Here is a 24,084-nt window from a genome sequence, read left to right on the forward strand (position 1 = left end):
ACAAAGGGGAAAGGGTGTAACCACCCCCTCCCCAGATCCTCCCATAGGTGGGACCCTACAGTTAGTCCAACCCCTAAACTTGGTACAAGTATAGGAACCCAGTTACGAGGACTTTAGATTACTCTGGACTAAACTCTGAAGAAGAAATATTGGACCTTCGACATTCCATATCGACTGAAAGATGGAAGAAATCTCCCTTCGAGTCAAGGAGTGACTACCCTGTTCAAACAGGCACAATAGAAGCTTATTGCCGGTGTGCATTTTCAAGCCTCCCGACGGATCCCGAAGAATCTGCGACACAGGACACGAACTTCCAGACATTGCGGAGGCTGACACGAGTCCCCAGTGAAGCTGAGACCTGTAGCTATAACGAGACGTGGGACTGGGACTCCTGGACATCCTGCAATTTAGTAAGTACACCTACTTCCCGAAGTTTCCCGAAGTGGTGCATTTGTTGCCCTCGCCCTGAGCACCTTTTGCACCCAAGGTTAGAGGCCTAGACTCCACAAGTGTTCCGTGGGCCCGCTTTCTGCATCGCAGCTCGAGGCTCCTTCGCGATCTCTAGTCCGTTGGCTAGTGGGTCCCCATGAAGGACAATCCAATGATTCTTGGGTTTTCCTGGTTGCTTCAGATGTGCCCTGATTCCCCTCCAAAGGGTGAGTCACTCAGACCTTGCTGGTCAGCACCGAAGCCAATCTTGTCATCTTGTGTGGGTTGCTCTTGCGAAGGCTTGTTGGGTCCAATGCGGATACAGAAGCTGCAGCACTCGACATTCGACGTGGGACAGCTCAAATCCAGCTCCTGGTTGTCGTCGATGCCTACTAGACCTCGTGGCTGAAGAGTCAAGCTTCACCTACTTCATCTTAAAGCACACTACTTTGGCTGGCATCTTACTGTTGCCATCCTGGTCACAGGCTAGTGACCCAGGCTCTGTCCCCTCTACTTTCAGGTTATTCAGATCTCCGATCCACCCTTTGATCCATCCAGACACTTTTTCTCTGGTCGCCTGCAGCACTTCTTCGCAGCTCTCCATTGGAATCAACAACGAAACCCGACACGAAAAGACACCTATGCACCCGGCTTCCCTGGGTGAGATAACGCAAATACTTTGGTTCTTCCGTGGGTCTTCACTCTCGAAGTGTCTAGTTCTAAAGGGGTTTCACCGCAGTCCACTCTTAAGTGTCCTTAAACTTTAAAACTCTAACTTAAACTTTCTCCATAGAAGTCAATGGTGATTCGAGGCTGTGTTTAGACACTGCACGCGTCCCCGTGGGTCTCCTGCATTCCTACCTTGGGTGGTTTCTGGTTGCCTCAGCGGTTCTACAGGCCCTGGGCCTCACTTCTATCCCTCACGTGGTTCTTATACCACTTTTTTAGTATATGGTTTGTGAGGCCCCTAGGGCAAAACGTATACTGTGCTAGTTTACTGTGTGCTATTTAAGTTCTTGTATTTACTTTTGGCTCTAGCATCATAAAGAGACTAGAGGTGTTGTGTTTAGAATAAATACATATATTTGATATATATACACCTGGTGTGGTGATCTTTCATTTGATCATTCAAGAGATTATAGACTGGTAAAAACAAGCTGCTGTACATTCCATCAAGACTTAGCCTGAAGGTTGCTCTCCACAGCTACCACTAGGATAGCTTTCTATAAAGGTTGTCTTAAACCTACCATCAATAAAGGTAGTTTGAACTGGTGCAAGGTGCCACTAATATAGTGGACATCATATGCCAGGCCAACTTCTCACAGGCCCCTCTGCCACGTGCTCCATGAAAGGGGGTCTTTCTATATTGGAGCGTGCCCAAAGCCTTAGCTGTGTCTGTCAGTGTCCGTTTTATTGGCTTCTAAGGCGTCATCAATATGTTTGCCAAAAAGTGTCTCACCATCAAATGGCTGGTCCAAAACTTTGCTTTGCATCTCAGGGTGGAACATTGTTGCCTTCAGCCAACCCCGACGCCGGAGGATAGCCATTCCAGCGAGCTGGAGAAATGCTAAGGAAGCCACGTCTATAGATGCATCAATAATTTCTGATGCAGACCTTTCTCCTTGTAGAAGGATCTTTCTTGCTTCTGGAATTTTATAGTTTGGAAGGAGCTCTATCAAATTAGCGATGTCAGACCACATCCGGTGGTCGTATCTAGCTAAACTCGCTAGGGCGTTAGCAGCACAAGCTGAAGCCCCTGAAGTTGTTGTAATTATTTACCAATCTTATTGAGGACCGTTCCCTACTTATCAGGCAGTGCAATAATGGGCGCTAAAGGGTTTCTTGATCTCCACTGGGAAGCTTGTGAGATAACTGAATACAAGTTAGGATGTCCTGCCAGAAAAGTTGGAGCATAATCAGGAGCTTTATACTAGGTCAATCCTTGGCAAGACTGGGATGCCTGTGGTGGGTGTCTTCATCAATTTTATAGCTTCCTCCCATATGTGATCTACAATGGGTATATATGTCAGTTGTAGGAAGGTGGATACCCGACTATGGTTGCCCCCAACTTTTTGCCTGGTGTTTTGCTGGTTTTCTGACTTAGTTGGCCTGGGGCCCTGCCAATCAGGACCCCAGGCCTACTGCTCTCTCTCTAAAATGGATTCATGTACCTTAGGTACATTTCCAATTGGTACTGGGCCACCTTATCAGACCCTGTAACTCAGGGCATAGGTGTACCCAGGGCCTACCAGGGGCTGAAGCATGTATTATGCCACCCCTGGATGGCCATCTAAATCTGACACAACTGGCTGCATGACAGCTGGGGCAAGGTGGTGTAATCGCCCCTTGCTTTAGATATAGTGTACCTATATCTAACCCTAAAAATGGACACACAGATTCCTATCAGTCACTCCTATGGCAGGCCTTGACAATCCTGAAGGCAGAGTGCTTGGAATCGTGTGAAATGGTGCTCTGGCATGAGCTGAGCCCGTTTGCAGCTTGCGGAACCAAGTCCAAATAGCTGTTCCATGATAACGCATACCATATACTCTTAAGTGCATTATAATCCTCGCGGTTAAATGCTATCTTTGGTATCGCTTTATCAAAACATGTCGAGTAAGGTGTCATACGAATTGGAATACTAACCCCTCGCCAATTCTGGCGACGGGGTTAGCATTCCACCCTTCTAGAGGGACACGACATGTATGTAACTGTGAACCCCGGTTAAAGTTAACTGAAGCCTCAGCTCCACAAAATGGATGCTGCCACCACATCATCTTTGAATCAAGAAACTACTTTCTACGAAAGGAACTCTCTACTTCTTCTCAAGATTTCTCCCTTGAGACTAAGGAGTAGTCACCCTGCATCCGCAGGCACCATCTAAGAACTCTGCGGTTTGCTGCACGTCCTTCCTCAGGAATCCAACCGACCAGCACGACGAGACCCGGCTTCCCTGGCACCTCTGACCTCTACCTACCTCTACAGCAAAGCTGAGAACCGTAGGTGCGACGAGACCTCGAGGGACCGGCCATCATCAGAACTGCACGACTTCCATCCAGCACGACCGCCGAGGGATCCTCTGGTGAGTGCTTTGGGGCCCGAGAAGCCCCGACCCTGAGCAGCTCCAGCACAGAAGTCCAGCCTCCCAGCATCCACGAGATCTGCGTGGGGCCCTTCTGCTTTTTGCTGCTCACCGCGTTGTTTGGCTACTAGACCGCTGGCTTGTGGCCTTCCTAACGACGCCCGACGACATCACCGCTGCTGGTCTGGTTGCTCCAGACTGGCCCTTGGTCCCTTCCAAAAGAGGAGCACCCAGGACCCTCCTGGTCCACCCCAGACGCCATTTTAGGTCCACCGCGTGGGCTTGAATTTGCCAAGACTTGTTGCCCCAATCCTGGGTCCAGCGACGTCGACAGCATCATCCATCGTGGGACAGCTCGCACCTCCATCCTGGTCGCCGACAACGCCTCCTGGTCTGTGAGACTGCAGAGCCCAGCGTCGCCCACCCACCTAGTCGAGGTGACTACCATCTGGTGCCCTCCTGGTGCCATCTGACTACTGGCTAGTAGTCACGAACTTGGTCCCCTCTGCTTTCAGGTGTCATCCATCTTCGATCCAGGCTTGGATCACTTCGAACTATCTTCACTGGTTGCCTGCCAACAACTTCTTTCTTCAGGCTCCTGGTTCGTCAACGAGGATTCCCGACGTCTTTTGAGACATATGCAGCTGCAGCTGCAGCCCCTGGGCTAGGTAACTTCGGCATTTCGGTGCCCCAGCATAGCCTCACTATCCAAGGGTCAGGATCCACTGTCGTTTTCGATCTACCTTATCGGGTTCGCCCGAGAACACTAACTTTGTCTTTACTAGCTCCCATAGACTTTGTCCCGCATCCCGCGTGAGAGTGCACACTCTGCACCCGAGTCCCCTAGGCGTCCTACTAGTAATCTGAAGGTTCAGTAACGTAGTCTTAGCGATTCCAAAGCCTATTAGTACAGTACTTACCCGCTAGTAATTTCGCATTCCACTTCCATAGTATATGGTTTTCCGTGCCCCTCGGGCATCTGTGTAAATTGTGCAACTTGAAGTATTTTCATAAGAGTTTTGTTGTGTGCTTAGTACCCTGTCCTCATAAAGAGTACAGGGCTGTTGTGATTTTAATAAATACACTGTTTATTTTCATAACACTTGTGTGGTGTCCTTTCACTTGGTGTTCAAGGGGTATATGTGATGGTATAACAGCTGGCTTAACACGCCCTCTAGAGTTTAGCCCGAAGACTGCTCGTATCCACGCTACTAGGATAGCTGGTCTAAGGTTGACTTACAACCAATCACCATAAGGGTTGTTTGGACTGATACATAGTGATCACTAGAATAGTGAGCACTGCATTAATCCGGATAATCAGAGAGAAAACAGTCAGATTGCTTGATGTCAAAGACAATTGAAACGTGAAGCTGCTCTTTCTATCAGCGTGTGGAAGCTGCCAATGTCTTCTGGTGGCGAATGCAGTTTGAGGAGAAGGAGAAACAGGTGTTGATATAACATAGTCCTCCCATTCATCACCTAGTTGCTCTTCTTTCTGAGGTGGACACTCTTCAATTTCGTTATCAGAAGTGTCCTGATGTTGTTGTGGCAAAACATTATCCCTCACAGGGGAAGCCGTAGGCAAAGGCTAAGACATACGTGGAGGAGAAGGTAGTGGCAAAGATGCAGGCAGTGGTGGAGGAACACCTCCTGAAGGAAAACGTGTGCGGTAGTCATGCAAGTAGTCTTAAAGGTCCTGAACCAAACCCACAGGAAGGTGGACCATAGGCTCATCAGCAGGCTCCATCTATTGAATTTTTTGCACGTGGAGGGTGATATTCTTGCTGATAGTAACCTTTATATTCATCATCTTCATATTTTACATAAAGCTGAGAGGGAGAGTGAGCAGGGCCACACATCCCATCATCACCAGATTCTTCTAAAAATGTTGAAGGTGGCATAGGTGAGACTACTGCAGAAGTCTGCAAAAAATAACTCGTCGACGGTGTTATTGACTAGAATGTGGTCGACAGATACATGGGTGTGAATTGCAACGTCGACGAATGCTTCGAAAAGGCGTGGGATGCAGCGTCGTCAGTCTCGTCAACAATAGTTCAGTCTGTGTTGTCCACGAGGACATGACAGGCGCTGATGAATAACCCGTCATCAGCATCATAGACTATGTCGTCGGAACCACCATCGTCGATGAGGACGCAGACGAGAAGGTTGTTGTCTGAGTGGACGAGGAGGTAGTCTTCGGTGTCGATGTCATAGTCTTCACTTGCAGCGTCGGGGTCGTTGATAACATAGCCGTATCCATTCTCGACGATGTAGATTTTTTCGACCATTACATATGTGAAACATGTCGAGAACGTGATATTAGTGTTCACAGTGACGGACATGTGAACGCAGTCCGCGATATAAGCTTTGAGACAGTTTTTTCATGGAAGTTTCTGAAAATTATTTTTCCTTTTTATGGCTTTTCTACTAAGTAAGAAAACAATGCTTTCCTTTTAGTGAGGTGCCTACATCTTCCTGACGAAATTTTTTAGAAGCCTTTTTCTTGGAAGCTTTAGGAGATTTAAGAGAGACTTCTCTCCTTTTGGATGTTTCCTGAGATGCCTGTGAGGTAGAGCTCGCCTCACCCTCTAAGACAACGCAAGATTTATGTTTCTTGCAGTCTTTTACCTTATGTTGAGGTCAAGGCAGGAAATACAGTTTTTATGTGGATCCTCCGCATGCAGTCTCTTCTTACCGCATGATCCACATGACCTGAAGAGATCTTTCTTTGAAGAATTTACCGTTTTGAGTAAAAATCTGGAAGTTTGAAGAGAAAAACTGAGCAGAGCTCAGAGATTTCCTTTCACAGGACGTGTGGTAAAAAATCTGAAGAACTTAGCCTCTCTTAGGATTGTTCTAGAGGGTGCTGACACCTGATTGGCTGCTACCGAAGATTGGTTCTTTTTTTTGTACAAAAGAATACCGTGAGACCCCCACTACGATGACTCAGATGATTCAAGCATGTGAATCTATGAAATATCCAATATCTGAGAACTTCTGTTTATTTACTACCTCATTAGAAACAATTAAGAAAGTGAGACATTTTGAAATGAAACAACAACACATCTAATCTGGTGAACACACTGGTGAACATCTCCCAAATACAAAAGTTATCAGGTGGCATTAAGAAAAACATTAGGTTTGTATAAAAAGTTATTTATAAAAAGCAGTGACAGACGGTCAGTGTTAATGGATCTTCCTAATGGGAACTGCCAACAAAAAAAACTAGTGTTGTTAACTGTCACTGCAGGGCCCGACAAGCTACCTTTGAGAAGTTTGGCTTTTTATTTTTAGAGGCCTGTCTGATACTATCTAAATTTGCATAATATGCACTGTCACATCGGTTCATGTTAACGTACTTTGCCACCCTGTACCATGGGCATAGCCTAAGCGATATAAAAACAAAAAATGACATCTTTTTCTTTAATGTTACCTGTAAAATGGTTTGTTAAATGTTGGTTAGTGATTTTCTAAACTAGCGACTTGAAAGAATTATAATTTGGTTGCAACAACAGCATATTTGTTAGTATTTTTCAAAGTTTCCTGGATCAGGGCATGGGAAAAACTATTCACTGCTTATGACTTCCAGAATACAGTTTGACAAAGTGCCACGAGTTTGTTTGGCCTTTCCAGGGTTTATCCCACTTCTCTTTCTCCTCCATTTAATGCAGGGTCAGCCTCACCTAGATTTTCCACAAAATTCTCCAGTGCATAGTATGCCTTAGGGAGGTGTCCTGAGCGAGACTGTTCCAAGACTGTCAAGTAGTTCAGAAGAAGTGGCATAATTTCATCAGAAAATGTTACGATATCCGGCTAATAAAAGAGATAAGAACACAGTTCATCAGTAAGATAATCAGGGGTCATATTAGGCAAACATATAAATACTTGTTAATCACTAGTATATTATAATTATCGCCTATTTTCTCAGGGGTGAGCTTGTCTAAAAAATGTATATATTAAAGACTGAAATTGCCATGCAACAAAAGAAAGACAAACCTTACTTACAAAGAACTGTGGCTATCAAGTATCATTCATGTATTCACAGGCTTGAATCAACCCCATCACCAAGATAGGAGTCTCACAATAGATAGAGTGACCAGCGCAATGTTAAATGCAACCTGGAAAACTTAACATGGCCTTATTATTAACAGATTCACATCATTTAAAAAGAACAAAAAGTCAACCAAGTAGAAACTATCTCAAAGCACCCCAACTTCCCCCAGAGATCACCATACCTAAGGTTTTATTGCACACGGATGAGAAGTAATGAATAACTGAGCAAGGACTGAGGAGGAAGATGGATCCATTTGAATTTGCAAAAGCCTGGAGAACTACAGTTAAAGTCAGGTAAACATTTTCTCCTTCAGTATTGGATCTTTCATAGATTCACAGGTTTCAGTACTAAACAGTAAACTTGAAGTTTATGGCGGGTAAATAAATTCAAAAAGCCGCAACACAATAAATGAGCTAACACAGAACCGCCTGTCCTAAAGAAGCACTGTAGTGTAGTTCCTATAATTCCAATAGGCTCTGTGCATTGGAATAATATACACTATAGATTTGACATAGGACTGAGGTCAGTATGTCTCTATCGAGTATACTAAACTTAATTGTGAGTGCCAGATAGCTCAGAGGTCACTAGAAACGTGCTCGAATACACAAGGAGGGATTAGTTTCTGACAACCGCATAAACATGACAACTTTGTTTCCCCAAGAACCGTAACATATCTTCAGAGTCATGGAAACAATAGATAACTATTTTACTCAGTCAATCGTGCATGCTCCGTTTCTACATAGTTGCATAGAAAGAGAGACAGGTGTTTCTATAAAAAGGAGTTTATTGAACAGTCTTCTTTCTCATGCAAGAGAGGAGAACTGCTACAATCGTTAGACAGAATGCAAAGTATAATGCGTACAGCGTAAACAGTAAACTAAAATAATACTGTAATAGGATTGTCTGGTGCTATGACATAAAAATACATACATAGATAACAGGCTAAAATACTCAACTGGTGCTTCTAAAATACACCTACCCCAATGTACCTAACCTCGGTACAGTACGAGGGAAGTAGTAAGTGTTGTCTTTAGCATAGGTTTAGTTTTTGCCAAGAGTTGCCAAAGGTTTCTCTAGGTGGAGAGCAGAGCAGGCAGGTGGGGTGTGGAAGCGGAGTCTGCTGTTCAGGTAGGCTGGTCCGGCGTTGTGGAGTGCTTTGTGTGCGTGGGTGAGGAGCTTGAAGGTGATCCTCTTGTCGACGGGAGCCAATGTAGGTCTCCCAGGTGGGGGTGATGTGGTTGCGGTGGGGTTCGTTGACGATCAGTCGGGTGGAGGCATTTTGGGTGCATTTAGTCGTCATAGGAGTTTGGCTGGGATTCCTGCGTAGAGTGCGTTGCCGTAGTCCAGTCTGCTGCTGACGAGGGCATGTGTCACAGTTCTTCTTGTTTTGGTTGGGATCCACTTGTAGATCCTGCGGAGCATACTGAGGGTGTTGTAGCAGGAGGAGGAGACGGCGTTGACCTGCTTAGACATGGAGAGGGAGGAGTAGAGGATTAAACCTAGTTTGCGTGCGTGGTCAGTGGGTGTTGGTGCTGTTCCCAGTGTGGTCGGCCACCAGGAGTCGTCCCAGGCTGAGGGGGTGGGTCCGAGGGTGAGGACCTCCGTCTTGTCTGACTTCAGCTTCAGACGGCTGCTCCTCATCCAGTCGGCGACAGCCTTTATACCCTCGTGGAGGTTGGTTTTGGCGGTGTGTGGGTCCTTGGTGAGGGAGAGGAGGAGCTGGGTGTCGTCGGCATAGGAGAGGATGTTGAGGTTGTGATGGCGGGCCACTTGTCCGAGGCAGGCCATGCAGACGTTGAACAGCGTTGGGCTGAGGGATGAGCCCTGGGGGACGTCGCAGATGATGTCGGTGGCTTCGGATCGGAAGGGTGGGAGGCGGACGCTCTGGGTTCTGCCAGTGAGGAAGGACGTGGTCCAGTCGAGAGCCTTCTCTTGGATTCCGGCGTCTAGGAGGTGTGTATTTAGAGTGCGATTGCAGACCGCGTCGAAGGCGGCTGACAGGTCCAGGAGAATGAGGGCGATGTTTCGCTGTTGTCTAGTTGGCGCCTGATGTAGTCTGTGGAGGCGATGAGGGCTGTCTCAGTGCTGTGGTTTCGTCCGAATCCGGACTGGGATGGGTCCAAGATGTTGTTGTCTTCCAGGTGGTGGGCCAGTTGCATGTTGACGATTTTCTCGTTGACCTTTGCCGGGAAGGGGAGCAGGGAGAAGTGCCGGAAGTTCTTGACTAGGTGCCCCACTACGTCACACCCAGGGCCACAGGCTGGCGCAAGCTGCACCACCATCATGCGGGTAGGAACCACTGCCATGGTTCTGGGGGCCAGCGAGCGGGCCAGTCCACCAACCCCCAACCCCACAATCTGCTTCCTAGTCCGACCTTCCACGCCTTTCGATTGCTGAAGAAATAGTTTAAACATGCGTTACGTCGAGCATGGTGGACACCTCGTGAAACCTCGTTGGAAAAAAGAGCTAAACAACCACTAGAGAGAATTGTCTGTGTGACGACATTTTGCCCAAATGCAAATCAACTGAAAAGGATCATCCATCAAAATTGGCATCTGATTAAAAATCTCGATACCAGCCTACAAAAACCACCTCTTTTTGCTTTTAAGAAAGAGAAAAGTATCGCTAATCTTGTGACTCATGCAGCTTTACCCAAAAAAAAAAAAAGGATGGAACACTACGAAGCCTACTATGTCTACAACCAGTCAAAGGTCATCACGGATGTGAGACCTGTTCCTGTTGTGACCAGACAATGGAAGGAGACGTTTTTTCGCACGCAGGACTTTTTTGGAAGCATTGGAGGCTCCCCATGCATCCTTCTCCAGCAACCCTGGACGCACCTCTTTAGTGGAAAGTAAGTCCGGAGCCCGTTATTTACGGTCACCCAGTCCGTTGACATTTTGCTATTACACTCTGAGTCATACCATGATGCCTTTCATTTTTATAGAAACTGTTTGAAATCACGAGTCCCAGAATTCCCTTGAAGGTGCCTGTGGTGGGTCTCGCCGACAGCCCAAACTACAGCTGGACACACATTACTCTCTCCACTGAGTCCATTGAGGTAAATTTTACATCTAAGGGGTTGGCCCTCAACGAGGATTCAAGCAGAGACTGACGAGAATGGACAGAGGGGTAGTCACTAGCCTTGTGTATGTGGTTGTGTTTTAACAGATACATACATCTTTTTGAATGGACTGAAGCCACATGTTCAATAAGGTAGGAGGCTTCTAGGCGGTGCCTGATGCTTATTTTTATTCTTTGAATTAGTCCATAATCTTAAGGATTTTCCTTGGATCCTCTTTCAGGTGTTCTTCTGGTCCTGATGAGAACCGGACAAAGGGTCCGGTTTGAAATGCGTCTACCTTTTTTGTTGTGGCCTGTGTTATAATCTAGTTGTGAATATATAAAAAATGTTTTTTTTTTAATTTTCCATCATAAAAGCAGAATTGAAAATTTGTTATAGGCAGGTTGATATGGTTAATCATTTTTAGGCCTGCCACATATTCTATATTGGTAACAACGTTAAGATTTTGTCAATTCATCACGCAGGTCCAATTTTCTATTTTTGATTGTGTAGAACGTTTTTGCACCACTGATCTTTGAGTCTGTTTGTGTGCGTGGGTATGCAAGAGTGAATTGTATCAGGTTTTGAGTCAGGTCACGAATGTGAAGGAGGGTGTATATATAGAATTTTATTGCACTGTCATTTGTGTATCCACGTCTGTTTTTTCTATTTTTTCACATTTAATGTTGCTGTCGCACATATTTAAAATAATGTCTTGTTCGTTTTTTGTTCTTGAAAATTTGAAAATAAAAATTAATTTTGACGGATTCAATCCATTACAGGACTAAAAATTGATGTTTCTAGTCTCTTGGTAAAAGTTATTTAGCTTAGTTGGGCTCAGTACTGGCACTTGTTTCGGTTTTTTGATATATATAGACTGCCTTACTGAGGTGAGTCAAGGCCCTTGGTTGTTAGTTCATCAATTGCTGGTGGGCAGCAAGATCCGCCATCTCCTCCCCCACTGGTGCACCATCACGTCGGACAGGTAGGTTTTGCAGATAGTCCGAAGGGGGTACTCCCTCCCCTTCTAGACTACCCCTCCAGCCATGCCACCTCGGTACAATCGCATGTCGCAGGATCACCTGGGCCTTCTCCAGCAGGAAATTGTCTCTCTCTTGGCCAAGGGAGACATTGAGTGCCTTCCTGTCCCAGAAGTAGGTCGTGGTTGTTATGCCCACTACTTTCTGATACCCAAGAAGGACAAGGGCCTGTGTCCTATCTTGGACCTCAGGAGCGTCAATTGCTTCCTATGAGAGGAGAAGTTCAAAATGTTGACGTTAGTTCAGGTCTCGTCTGTCCTCAACCCTGGATACTGGATGGTAGAGCTGGACTTGCTGCAGGACACCTATTTTCACATTCTCATCCTGCCAGCACACCACCGCAACTTGCGGTTCATGGTAGGCCACGAGCATTTTCAGTTTACCGTGCTCCCCTTCGGCCTTAGCAGCACCCCTCGGGTGTTCACAAAAGTAATGGCCGTGGTCGCAGCTCACCTGCGCAGATCAGAGATTCCAGTCGTCTCCTATATCGACAACTGGTTGTTAAAGGCGGGCTCGCCCCAGGCAGTCATATCCCACCACCAGACTACGGCCGACCTCTAGCATTCGCTGGGGTTCTCCATCAACATGCCCAAGTTGCACCTCATTCCCTCGCAGAAGCTACTCTTCATCGGAGCAGTTCTGCACATGACGCGGTTTCGGGTCTATCCTCCTGAGCAGGGAGTCCACGATATTCGGGCTAGGATTCTGATCTTTCAGCCCTTATGCCGGGTTTCGGTCAGGATGACCCTGCGGCTGCTGGGCCTGATGGCATCCTGCATCCTGCTAGTGGATTATGCCAGGTGACATATACGGGCTCTGCAGTGAGACTTTAAGTTCCAGTGGGCCAAACACAGGTGAATCTGTCCGATAGCGTCCAGATGTCAGAGGGCACTGCACACCAATTGCACTGGTCGCTCACGAACCAGCATTGGGTCAACGGCAGATCTCTCTCCATTCCTCAGCCAGAATTCATGATGGTGACCGACGCATCACTTCTGGGATGTGTCGGCCACATGGGAGAGGCGGGGATCAGTGGCCTCTGTTCTCCCGCGGAGTCTGGGCTCCACATCAACCTTCTGGAGCTGCGGGCGATCCATCTTGCACTGAATGTATTCCTTCCCTCTGTCCGGGGAACACTAGTGCAGGTGTTCACGGACAAGATCACCGCCATGTGGTACTGCAACAAACAAGGAGGGGTGGAGTTGTGGACCCTATGTCAAGAGGCCCTCCGCCACTGGACATGGCTGTATCATCAGGGACTATCCCTGGTGGTTCAACACCTGGCAAGTTCTCTGAACGCCAGGGCGGACAAACTCAGTTGCAGGTGCATGATGGATCGCGAATGGAGTCTTCACTTGGAGGTGGTGCAAGGTTTCTTTCAGCAGTGTGGAGAGCCTTGGTTAGATCTATTCGCCATTGAAGTGAAAGCACAATTCTGCGCGTTGGAATTTCCAAGGCTGCACTCGCTAGGCGACGCTATTCGTCACGAGTGGAGTTGCAGTCTGTTGTACGCCTTTCCGCCTATACCACTTCTGTCCAGAGTACTGAAGATCAAGTGAGACCGGGCCCAAGTCATTTTTGTGGCGCCGGATTAGGCACGATGAGTCTGGTAACCGAGCTACCAACATGGGCATCGATCCTCCGATCCGACTGCCTCTTCGGGAGGATCTTCTGTTGCAGCAGCAGGGGACGGTCCTCCACCCGAACCGGTCCATCCTTCACCTCCTTGAAAGGAGATTGAGCGGGGGCAGTTGAGGTCATTTGACTTGCCTACGGAAATCTGTGATGTAATCTTGGCAGCCAGGCGTCCCTACACTAAAACGGTATACGCCTTCCGATGGAACACATTTCTGGCATGGTGCGCCGCAAAGGCTGTGGATCACCTTTCCTGCTCCCCTCTCCAAGGTTCTCTTGTTCCCCCTTTCTTTGGCCCAGCAGGGCTCTGCTCTGGGCACTATCAAGGGCTATCTCTTGGCTATTTCCACCTTTCTAATACTTCCTGCCAGGCCTTCTCTCTTCAAGTCCCCAGTTATAAATCGTTTCTTTAAAGGCATTACTCCTCTTTTTCCTCGTATTCCTTTCGTAATCCCTCAGTGGAACTTGAATTTGGTCTTGACCGATCTGATGTGCGCTCCCTTTGAGCCGCTTCACAATTGTCCTTTACGTCTTTTAACTCTTAAGACAACATTCCTTGTAGGAATCACATCTGCTAGAAGAGTGAGCAAGCTCCAGGCTCTTTCATCCAAACCTCATTTTCTGGCTGTACATCCGGAAAAGGCTGTCCTAAGAACTCGTCCATCCTTTCTGTCAAAGATGGTCACCTCCTTTCACATCGGGCAAACCATCACTTTGCCCACCTTCTTTCCGCCTCCGCTTCCTTCAAAGGAGGAAGGGAGGCTCTACCGTCTGGCCCCAAAACGTGCGCTTTACTTTTACCTGGATCGCACAAAACAGTTCCAGGTGGATGATCAACTCTTTGTTGGCTACGTGGGCGCCAATAAAAGTCGGGCAGTACACAGGCAGACCATGTCTAGATGGGTTGTTTTGTGTATTAAAGCCTGCTATTCTCTAGCTAAAAAGGAGCCTCCAGTGGGGCTACACGCCCATTCCACCAGGGCGACGGCAGCCACTACTGCTTTAGGACGAGGAGTCCCTCTGCACAACATAAGTCATGCAGCTACATGGGCATCGCTGCACACGTTTACGAAACACTACTGCCTAGACAGCCAATTTCGGAGAGACAGCTTTATTGGCCGTTCTGTTCTCCAGGATTTTCTGGCATGATCTTGGTTTGCAGACACCTCCAGGGTTGGTATTGCTGGGGTATCTATTCTAAGGTAAGGAATCTATAACCAATTGTTTCTTTCAGATGAACAAGTTACTTACCTTCAGTAACTATATATCTGAAAGAAACATAGGTCAGTTATAGATTCCTTACCGCCCCACCCTTCCTCCCCGTTTTACGAACTGATTTCTAGGGATAAGGACATCCCTTTAGGGCCCTAGTTTTGTGCACCAGTTGTCAGCGTCTTGCATGGCTCTGCGTTTCTGGTGAGGAAAGTTGTGTACAGAACTGACGTCAGCGCGCAAGGGCACGTTTAAGTAGCTACGGCAACGTCATCCCAGCGATCGCGACGCCAACAGACACGGAGTCGACAGACGCCACCTTCCGACGCACAGAGGTAATGCGGATGAAAAAACTATCCAGATCCAGTCTGACGCCTGGGGCTAATTCTAAGGTATGGAACCTATAACTTACTGTTTCTTTTAGTTCATACATGTTATTGTAACATGATCATCAAATGAACCTTGGATTTGCACCTATTGCATTTGGGACTTCTTTTGAAAAGGTTCTATGTGAAGATGGCAGTTTGGGGCTCAAGTCAATGCAATATTACAACCCTAAAAGAGACTTGCAAAGGCACACAGTCATTTTCGTGCTGCAATTGATGTACTAACGCACACGTTACTACTTGTGTAATGATACATCTGTAAGAGACATTAGTTAGTGATAGATTCCTTACCTTAGAATAGAATATCCCCAGGCGTCAGACTGGAACCGGAAAGTTTTGCGTAGCAGTACCCTTGCGTGTCGGTAGGCGTCGTCTGCGGCTCCGCGTCAGTCGTCGGCGCCGTGATGACGGAGTACTTAGACGCCGCCTCCGTGTGCTAACGTCAGTTCTTTACCACAGCTTTTCCGCGCCAGAAGCGCAGAGCCATGACAAAAACCAACACTGGTGCCAAGAAACTAGGGCCCTGAAAGGGGATGACCTTAACCCTAGATATCGGTTCGCAGAACGGGGAGGATGGGTGGGTCGGTAAGGAATCTATCACTAACTAATGTCTCTAACAGATATATCGTTACACAAGTAGTAATTTGTGCATCTGAAAGAGACACGTTAGTGATAGATTCCTTACCTTAGAATAGATACCCCAGCAATACCATCCCCGTGGTGGTGGGTCTGCGAACCAATAATCACACCAGAAAGTCCTGGAGGACGGAACGGCCAAAGTAGCCATCCCTCCGGACTGGACTGTCCAGGCAATAGTGTCTTGCAAACGTGTGCAGCGAGGCCCACGTAGCTGTCAAAAAATTGCGTATGGACATGGAGAAAAACCTAGACAAACATGAGGAGGAGGTACAATTACGTAAACAAAGAAAATTCCGTAGAGACGAGGACGATTATGAATTCGGCACAATTCTAACATTTGCCAAAAAATATGATATATTCAAACAACAATGGAAAACACCAGGTGAACCAACTACCACACCATCATCCAGCGAACCTGAATCAGAGATCAGTGAGGGAGAGCAACGTACAAACAGAAACCTCCGTAGGCTCTCTTTTTTAGACGAACTGACCCTGGTATACCAGGAACAACTGGCGCCAAGGGGAAGAAACAGAAACAGAAACCAAACATCAAGACCAATGGCAAGGGGTACTTATCAGTCAAGAGGACGAAACGAAAAACAAGGAGAGGAAGGCACAACAAAAAAAAGTGGATACAACTTGCGGAATCGCAAACCTTCCAAAAAATAAATAATAAAAACCCAACTGATAAAAAGCCACCTGACCTTATAATGAATCTTTCAAGATACACACCATCTGAAGACGAACGCAGACTTCTGAATAAAGGTCTGTCCTTCTGTCCGGAGATGCATCAGGATATCGTGGATACCAAAATCGATCTCTACAAATATGTGAGAAAACTAAAACTTCAAAAACACTTCACCAAACTCACACCAGACACGACAACCAACAACAACAAGCATGACTAATCCAGACTCCATAGACAAAGTAAACGAGTTTGCAACCAATGAGATTCCATGTCTACGCACGGCGTACGAACTAGCCAACCAAACAGAGGCCTCTGCAGTGACAGATACACAAATACTACAAGAAATGGAAGTAACAACCGACAAAAGAAGACCGACAGAATTCAAAAATAAATCAAAATTCTGCCCCATCTTAAACCCTGGGAACAAAATTGACACCTTTTATGATTTAGTGTTGGCTGATCTAGAGGAAATGAAACAAACGTAAAACATCAACAAAGAAAACCTATCAAAATCAGAACGTTTGGCATTAAAAACCCTGAAAGACAACAACACAATTGAGATCAAACCAGCCGACAAGGGTGGAAATATAGTAATTATGGAGAAAGTGGACTATGTGGAAGAGGCCATGCGACAACTATGCGACACCAAAAACTATATATGTCTAACCCATGACCCAACACCAAGACTCAAAACTGAGCTGGGAATGAAACTACACAGTTGGAAAGAAAAAGGACTAATAACCGAGGAAGAAAAGAAATTCCTAATGGTGGAGCATCCCATCACACCAACTATATACTTTCTTCCCAAGATCCACAAGACTCTGAACAAGCCCCCAGGGAGACCGATCATCTCCAGTTGTGGCAGTCTATATGAACACATGTCAGAATATGTCGATCATTTCCTTGCCCCGATAGTACCTACTCTCAGTTCGTACACCAAAGACACTGGGGATTTTTTGCGTATCTTGATGGATACCCAATGGCAACCCACGTACATGCTAGTGACCATAGATGTCATCCCGTTGTATACATCAATAGAACATGAGATAGGCATCAAAGCAGTACTCTATTTCCTAATGCAGCGACCAATCACAGAACGAGATCATTCCAAAATGCTCATAGACATGATCAGAATTTGTCTATACAACAATGTTTTCCTTTTTAACAAAAAGGTCTACATGCAAAAGTGCGGTACCGCAATGGGAGTTTCCTTCTCTCCAAGCTATGCTAACCTCATGATGGGGTGGTGGGAGAGGAGTATAGCTTGGAGAGAAGAAAACGACCACCATATGGCCAATGTAGCGTTATGGTTACGCTACATTGATGATCTCTTCCTGCTATGGAAAGGAACGAGATCTGAATTTCTAATTTTCTTCGAAGAACTCAACAACAATACAGTTGGCTTAAGATTCACCTATAACATAAGCAACAAAGAAGTGGAATTCCTGGACACAAAAGTATATGTTCAAAACAACCAAATACACACTACAACTTTCAGGAAAAAAACAGCCACAAATAGTATTCTGCACGGACGAAGCTTTCATCCTGAAAAATTGAAGAAAAGCATCCCGTATGGTGAACTATTAAGAATGCGGAGAAATTGTTCGGAAGAAAAAGAAATGGAAAGAAATTTAGATGACACCAAAAAAAGATTCTTACAACGCGGCTACAAGCACGAAGACATCATCCAGGGAGAAATAAAAGCCAGAACGAAAACCAGAGCGGAAACACTATTACCTAAATCACTAGGTATGGATCTGACCGAGGATCAAACTAAGACCAATCCCCCAAGGATGATTGTCACATATAGCAAGGAATGCCATAAATTACGCAAGATATTAAGCAAGTACTGGCATCTGATACAGAAAGACCCTGATATAGGCAAAAACATAGGAGAAAGACCACTAATGACCTATAGAAGAGCTCCAAATCTTGCGGACCATCTGGTACATAGCCATTATGAAGAGAAGAAAATGACCAACTGGCTTACGGAAAAGAAGAAAGGTTTTGTAAGTTGCAGTACCTGCAAAGCCTGCAAGATAGGAAAAAACATGAAAACAATCAATGATCCCGAAGGCAAGACTTACATTATTAGAGAACACATCACATGTGAAACCAGCTTTGTAGTCTATATGTAGGCTGTCCTGTTTTCAGTTTCTATTTTTGGTAAATTCTGGTGGGGTTTTTTCAGTGTTTTCAATATCTTAAAAAACAGTTGTTATCAGTGGTTACACATTTTCACGCCACTAAAAACAACAGAAAAAGCGTTTATACGGTGTTTATGGAATGTTTTGCTTTTATCATTGCTTGCTTTCCGCACTGAAAAAACATGGTATATAGACAGTGTACGTATAGCGTATATGAGGTCCAAACTTCTGTGAAAAGGCCCTCTCAGCATTCATAGCCCCTTGGGCTGAGAACCGTCAGCTAAGGTACACAGTTGGGATGACTCTTTCTTTGATGCCACATAAAGCACAAATTGATAAATATTTGCATTTTAGTTCCTGGGCATAAGAAAACAGTGCACCAGAATGGACTAAAAAGTCAATAGCATCCCTCATTAACTCTGAAGATTGTAAAGATGCTTTCAGCATACCATCTAACAAGTGGCAAGGATCTCCTACAGGGAATCACTTCAGCTCGGGTATCAATTTTGACAGGTCATCACATACATTTTTTATATACGTAGCTGATTCATTACAAATACAAACAATATCACTCTAATCTTTGTTGAACTTGGAAAGAACCCCTTTTGCAGAGCATAACAAGTGACACTGCGTTCCATGTTTCCCAAAAGTCTGGTGTCACGCTTTCACCACTATCTCAGATGCTTGGTGATATATATACTTGTCACTATACCTTGCATTTAATGTTTAAAGCCTGAGGTGTTGGCAATTCACTTACTATCAATACTGTCCCACTAGAAACTATGGTCTGATGTATTAAGGGTTTTTACCCATTCTCTGTGAGTAAATGTGATGACACATATTAGGAAAGATTTGTATGAAACTAGCCGTTTTACCTATCAGTGAAAGAATCAAATGCAGCCAAAATATCAAATGTGAGTTTGATATGTCATGATTCTCTACAGTTTATAAAATAATTAAACTAAACCTAAAATGTGAAACTAAACCCTGCATCTTTAGACCAAAGGCCATAAAACTGAAAAAAGCTAAAGGAAGAAGAAACAATATTTTAGTAGTAAAGAGCAAAACTCAAGCAGAATAATATTAGCCAGTCTTTCTTACTACTAGCTTGTATAACAAAGTTACATTTTATTGACCCCTTCAGTAAGAACAAAATGACTCTTTCACTTTCTTTTTCCTTTCTTTGAATGGCATTTAGTTTGTGGTTGTGCAGGTGTTTTTTCAGTGTTTATATGTTTTCACTGGTGAGGGCTATTTTTCTTTCAGTGGGGTTGTATCAGTTATTATAGGTTTAAACCTAAAACCCCACAGCCTATCTATATGCTACAATGCTATTGTGGAAAGCAATACATCGGAAGTACCACCTGCACCTTAAAGAAAAGAATGTTGGAGCACATCCGTGCAATACAGAACAAAGACTCTACATATGCTATGGCCAAACACATAGCAACCCATACCAACAAAACGTGGAAGGACACCCACTTTTTTGGTTTGGCAGCAATACAGCAACATGAACGTGGTGGTAACAAAAAACAAAATCTAAGAAGATTAGAATCAAGACTAATCATGCGTTTTAAAACAAGACAACCGATTGGATTGAACGAGAGCGAAGAACTCTATTTCCACCTCTGAACAAATGCATTCTTCAAACATGCCGAAGGGAATCCAATAATCGAACTAACATTGGGAACTTACATATGACGAAATGAAAACTTTTTGCTCTCCTTACTGCATATGTACATCACAGTGTCCAATCATTGGCAGTGACAAGGGCACTCAGCCCGAGGAATCATAAACTGACTGCACAGCCGGATAAATTAACATATGGCAAAAATACGGAGGACATATTTCCAAAAGTGCACAGTTAAAGTCACTGCCTAGACACATAGTCTGAGTGCTCAGAGAACATTGAATTGATGTATGGCACTAAGCCTACAACTTAGCAAACTATGTGCATGCATTGAAATGATAACATTACAGTAATGTTGTAAACAAACAAGCGAAATTAGCTTTGAACTGCATGTCCCATAATGCACTTTGACAAGCACTATAAGATATATAGTTGCAAGTAATGTAGGACAACTATGTAACACTGCCGTGAGAAGGAACCATCTGGTTCGAAAAACGTAGGCTGTAACAGTGTCTGAATAAATCTTCATTTCCAATGAGCGGAGTGCAGGTTTTCCTTTTCGTGAGTAATATATATATATATATATATATATATATATATATCACATATAATATAGTGTTTCCGGGGTCCCGCGCATGGGCGGGAATATTCTAATGCTTATGACTTTGATGAGGATCCCCTGGAAGAGAACTCTGGGTGAGCCGGACCTAATACTGATGGCATGTGCTTTGAGTCTATCCCTGCTAGGAACCACAAAATCACAGTGGCAACCCGCCTCTGGAATCCTGTAGACCCCTTCACTGCTGTCGCAACCCTGTTGCTCTGAGATGGGAAAAGTGGCATAGAATCTTACCCTTTTACTGCAAATAAATCCGATATTTTATTACAGGACACAACTGAGCTTACATCAGTAGCAGTGACTCTAGCTAAAGATGTGATCTCCTTGAAATTAGAAACTAGCATTTACAATGCAATAGGTTTCGCAGCATTAAAGTTTGAGTTATTGGCATTGTGTATGACAATGCGTTGCATAAAATTTTTAGCAAACTTTGAATTGGTGAGCAGTGAGAGTGTGTGCAAGAGTATGCTGTTTTTGAAAGCAGCGTGGTAGAGAGTGCAGGAATTTGGGTGACCGGAGCAATGTGGATGATGCACCTCACGCACGGGGCTGACGCAGTTATTATTCACACAGCTCTGATGGTGCACCTTAGGCACGGGCTCACAGCTGTTATTATTCACACAGCTCTGATGATGCACCTTACGCACCGGGCTGACGCAGTTATTATTTACACAGCTCTGATGCACCTTAGGCACAGGTCCGGGAGATGTAGCTAGGCAAAGGCTGCTTAGGAACAGAGCAGATATCGGCACGCGGCAGCGACGCCGTCGCCTTGAGCGTGCGCGCGACCAAATCCGCGCGTGGCCAGCTCTCGTCGCTCCCTCTCCCATTCACAATGCTGGGCGCGTGGCCAGATCTTGTCAGGTTTGTCGGCTGAAACTATTGCTATAGTTCTCTGGCGAGAACGCGCTTCGCGCGTCTCTACGCCGAGACCTAAAAATCAAATATCACAATCGACCACCCGAAAAAAAGGTGGCACAAAGAAGCAACTGACCACAAGAGATGAAGGCATGGACACGGTTGGCAGAGGGATGGTCTTTACTTGCAATAGCTTCACTGGTATATGGCACGCCTGTGCATGGAATCTTATCTCTGTGAAGGCCCAGAGCTCCACTGAAGTAGTCCAAAAGAGTGAACTGTGAAAGCGCATGTTTTCCTGGAGGACAGTCATATGGATGTGCTCGCCTTCGACGTTATACTTAAGAGAGGCTTGGCAAATGAATTTTACACTCGCTTGGAAAACAAAGAGCAGCAAGATTGGATGTCTGAACTCAACCTTTGCTTTCTTCCAGCATTTGAAGATCTGAAGAGTCTACAATCTCCTCAACACTGTCTTCAGTATAAAACCCATCTTCTCACAGGAACACCTCACAAATAATACTACTGGAAAAACTGTCTTATGACTGGTACCAGCCAGATGTTCAGGATATCCAATAACAATGGATACATATGCCATTATTATGAATGGAAGCCATAAACCAAGTCAGTGATTACTCTAAAAATCTTTACCAAAGGGGATGATGGACAGAGTGCAAATCAAACACTCACCCCCAGTCAACTGATCTGGGTTTAATCCGTCATCATTCTTTAGCTCACTCCGCTACCCCAGTTCAGACATGGCCATATGCAAATCAGTCTGACCCTATGCCTCATGGGAACAGTCCAGCCGAGCTGCCAAGCTCGCCCTCAGGGCCCTGAAACTGCTGACTCAAGGAGGTGTGACACCAGCACTAGGGTGCAACACTTGCCACCCACCCACACACCCGTGGCACGTGCACGTCGGTATCTCTGGAATCCAAGGCACTTGGGACCCAGCCAGGACCGACCCCCGGATCAGCTCCAGAGGCTGAACAGCTGCGACGTCCGAAATAGACCAAGCGTGAGCATCCTGGCGCTGGTCAAAGGTCAAGTGAGCCTCCATCGACTGGCATCTTACCATAGCCCCTTCGGTTCCGCCCCTGCGGCCAGTAATGCCAGGCCGGCCACTGGTCAGCTCTGGTACCCGCCACTGGTACCACAGTCGCCTGGCTCCTGTAGGAGCCGCTTCCGGTCCTTGCTTTCTCATCTCCAATGCTGCTACTGCAGGACCAGAGACAGGCACTTTCGGTCCGTCCTCATTCACTTGAAATTAGAGCAGCTTATACCTGGATGCAACCGTATACTTGCTTCTCTCAGATGAACCCGCTTCTGAAACTGGATGTGAAAGTCTTCAAACTTCACCGCAAATGTATTAGAGTACAAAACATGGCGACAGCCTGATCTCACATGAAATCTCCCGTTAGAGAGATCGTGGTTTCCTGATCTCATCATGTTATGCTCCTGGTTACAGAGGTGGTTGCTTCCTGGTCTCATGTTATGCTCCTGGTTACAGAGGTGGTTGCTTCCTGGTCTCATGTTATGCTCCTGGTTACAGAGGTGGTTGCTTCCTAATCTCACATTATACATCTTGTTATAGAGATGGTGGTTTTCTGATCTAGTTCTAGAAAAGGTAATATTCGGATTCCGAATTTTGCTTCTGAATGGAGATGATTATTTTCTAATCTCACATTGTGCTTCTGGCTGTGGGGACGGTTGTTTACTAATCTCACATTGTGTCTCTGGCTGTAGCACTGGATGTTTACTGATTTCATATAACTGTTCTGGTTACAGAGATGGTTATTTTCCGATCTCGTATTATGCATTTAGTTATAGACATGGTTGTTTTCTTACTTCATGCGCCTGGTTACAAGAAGGTTGTTTTCTCATCTCACAGTGTGCATCTGTCTATAGGAAAGGTTGTTTTCTGATCTCATATAATGGTTCTGCTCACAGCGTTAGTTGTTTTCTGAGCTGATATTATGCTTCTGATTAGTGAGCTATACATTTTCTGATCATACCTTAAAATGCACCGGCTAAAAACATGCCAAAGTACACATGGGGTCTCCAAGACGGGACCCATGTTGGCAAAGAGGCATGAATCTGGCACACATATCTACATGCTTGGGTAGTGTTCGAGACTGCGCTCTTATTGGACGCAACAGATTACATCTGTGACACCACTATCGACAGGCTCCCAATGCAGACAGGACTGGGTCTGCCCAATAGAGGGGCATTTTCTCTGTTTTACCGGAGTGAGCAGATGACACGAGAGCTATGTAGGCCACTTGTTCCTCGCCTGCCTCAAGCCAATGCGTCTATACAAATATAAAGAGGCCTCAGCCTGCTTGTTAAATAATCAAAGTAATATTAGCTCGCCCTAGTATAAAAGATCATGTGGCGTCTCTTAGCTAAAATAAAACCAAATGAGAGCGAGTGAGTTCATTCGTCTCCACAATAAAACACAACATTTTTTAAATAACATACATTGTTGCAACGCAAAACGTCTAAAATAAAACTAAAGACAATGTCTAAACTAGCCCTTTGCATCTCAAACAACATATAACTGTGCATTGCCCTCTCTAGTACAGAAGCAGAATGAAC

General features: G+C 45.4%; 1 protein-coding gene across 1 annotated transcript in view; it reads right to left on the reverse strand.

Moving 5' to 3' along the window:
* The window catches only part of IPO4 (importin 4), a 2,281,504-nt gene that overhangs the window by 1,192,942 nt on the left and 1,064,478 nt on the right, over window positions 1-24,084 (reverse strand). The window contains exon 14 of the mRNA XM_086923725.1: window positions 7,195-7,324. Within this exon, the coding sequence (XP_086779851.1) occupies window positions 7,195-7,324 (130 nt within the window). The remainder of the gene's footprint in view (window positions 1-7,194; window positions 7,325-24,084) is intronic.

Source organism: Lissotriton vulgaris, chromosome 5 (genome assembly GCF_964263255.1).
Source record: "Lissotriton vulgaris chromosome 5, aLisVul1.2, whole genome shotgun sequence".
Classification (NCBI taxonomy): domain Eukaryota; kingdom Metazoa; phylum Chordata; class Amphibia; order Caudata; family Salamandridae; genus Lissotriton; species Lissotriton vulgaris.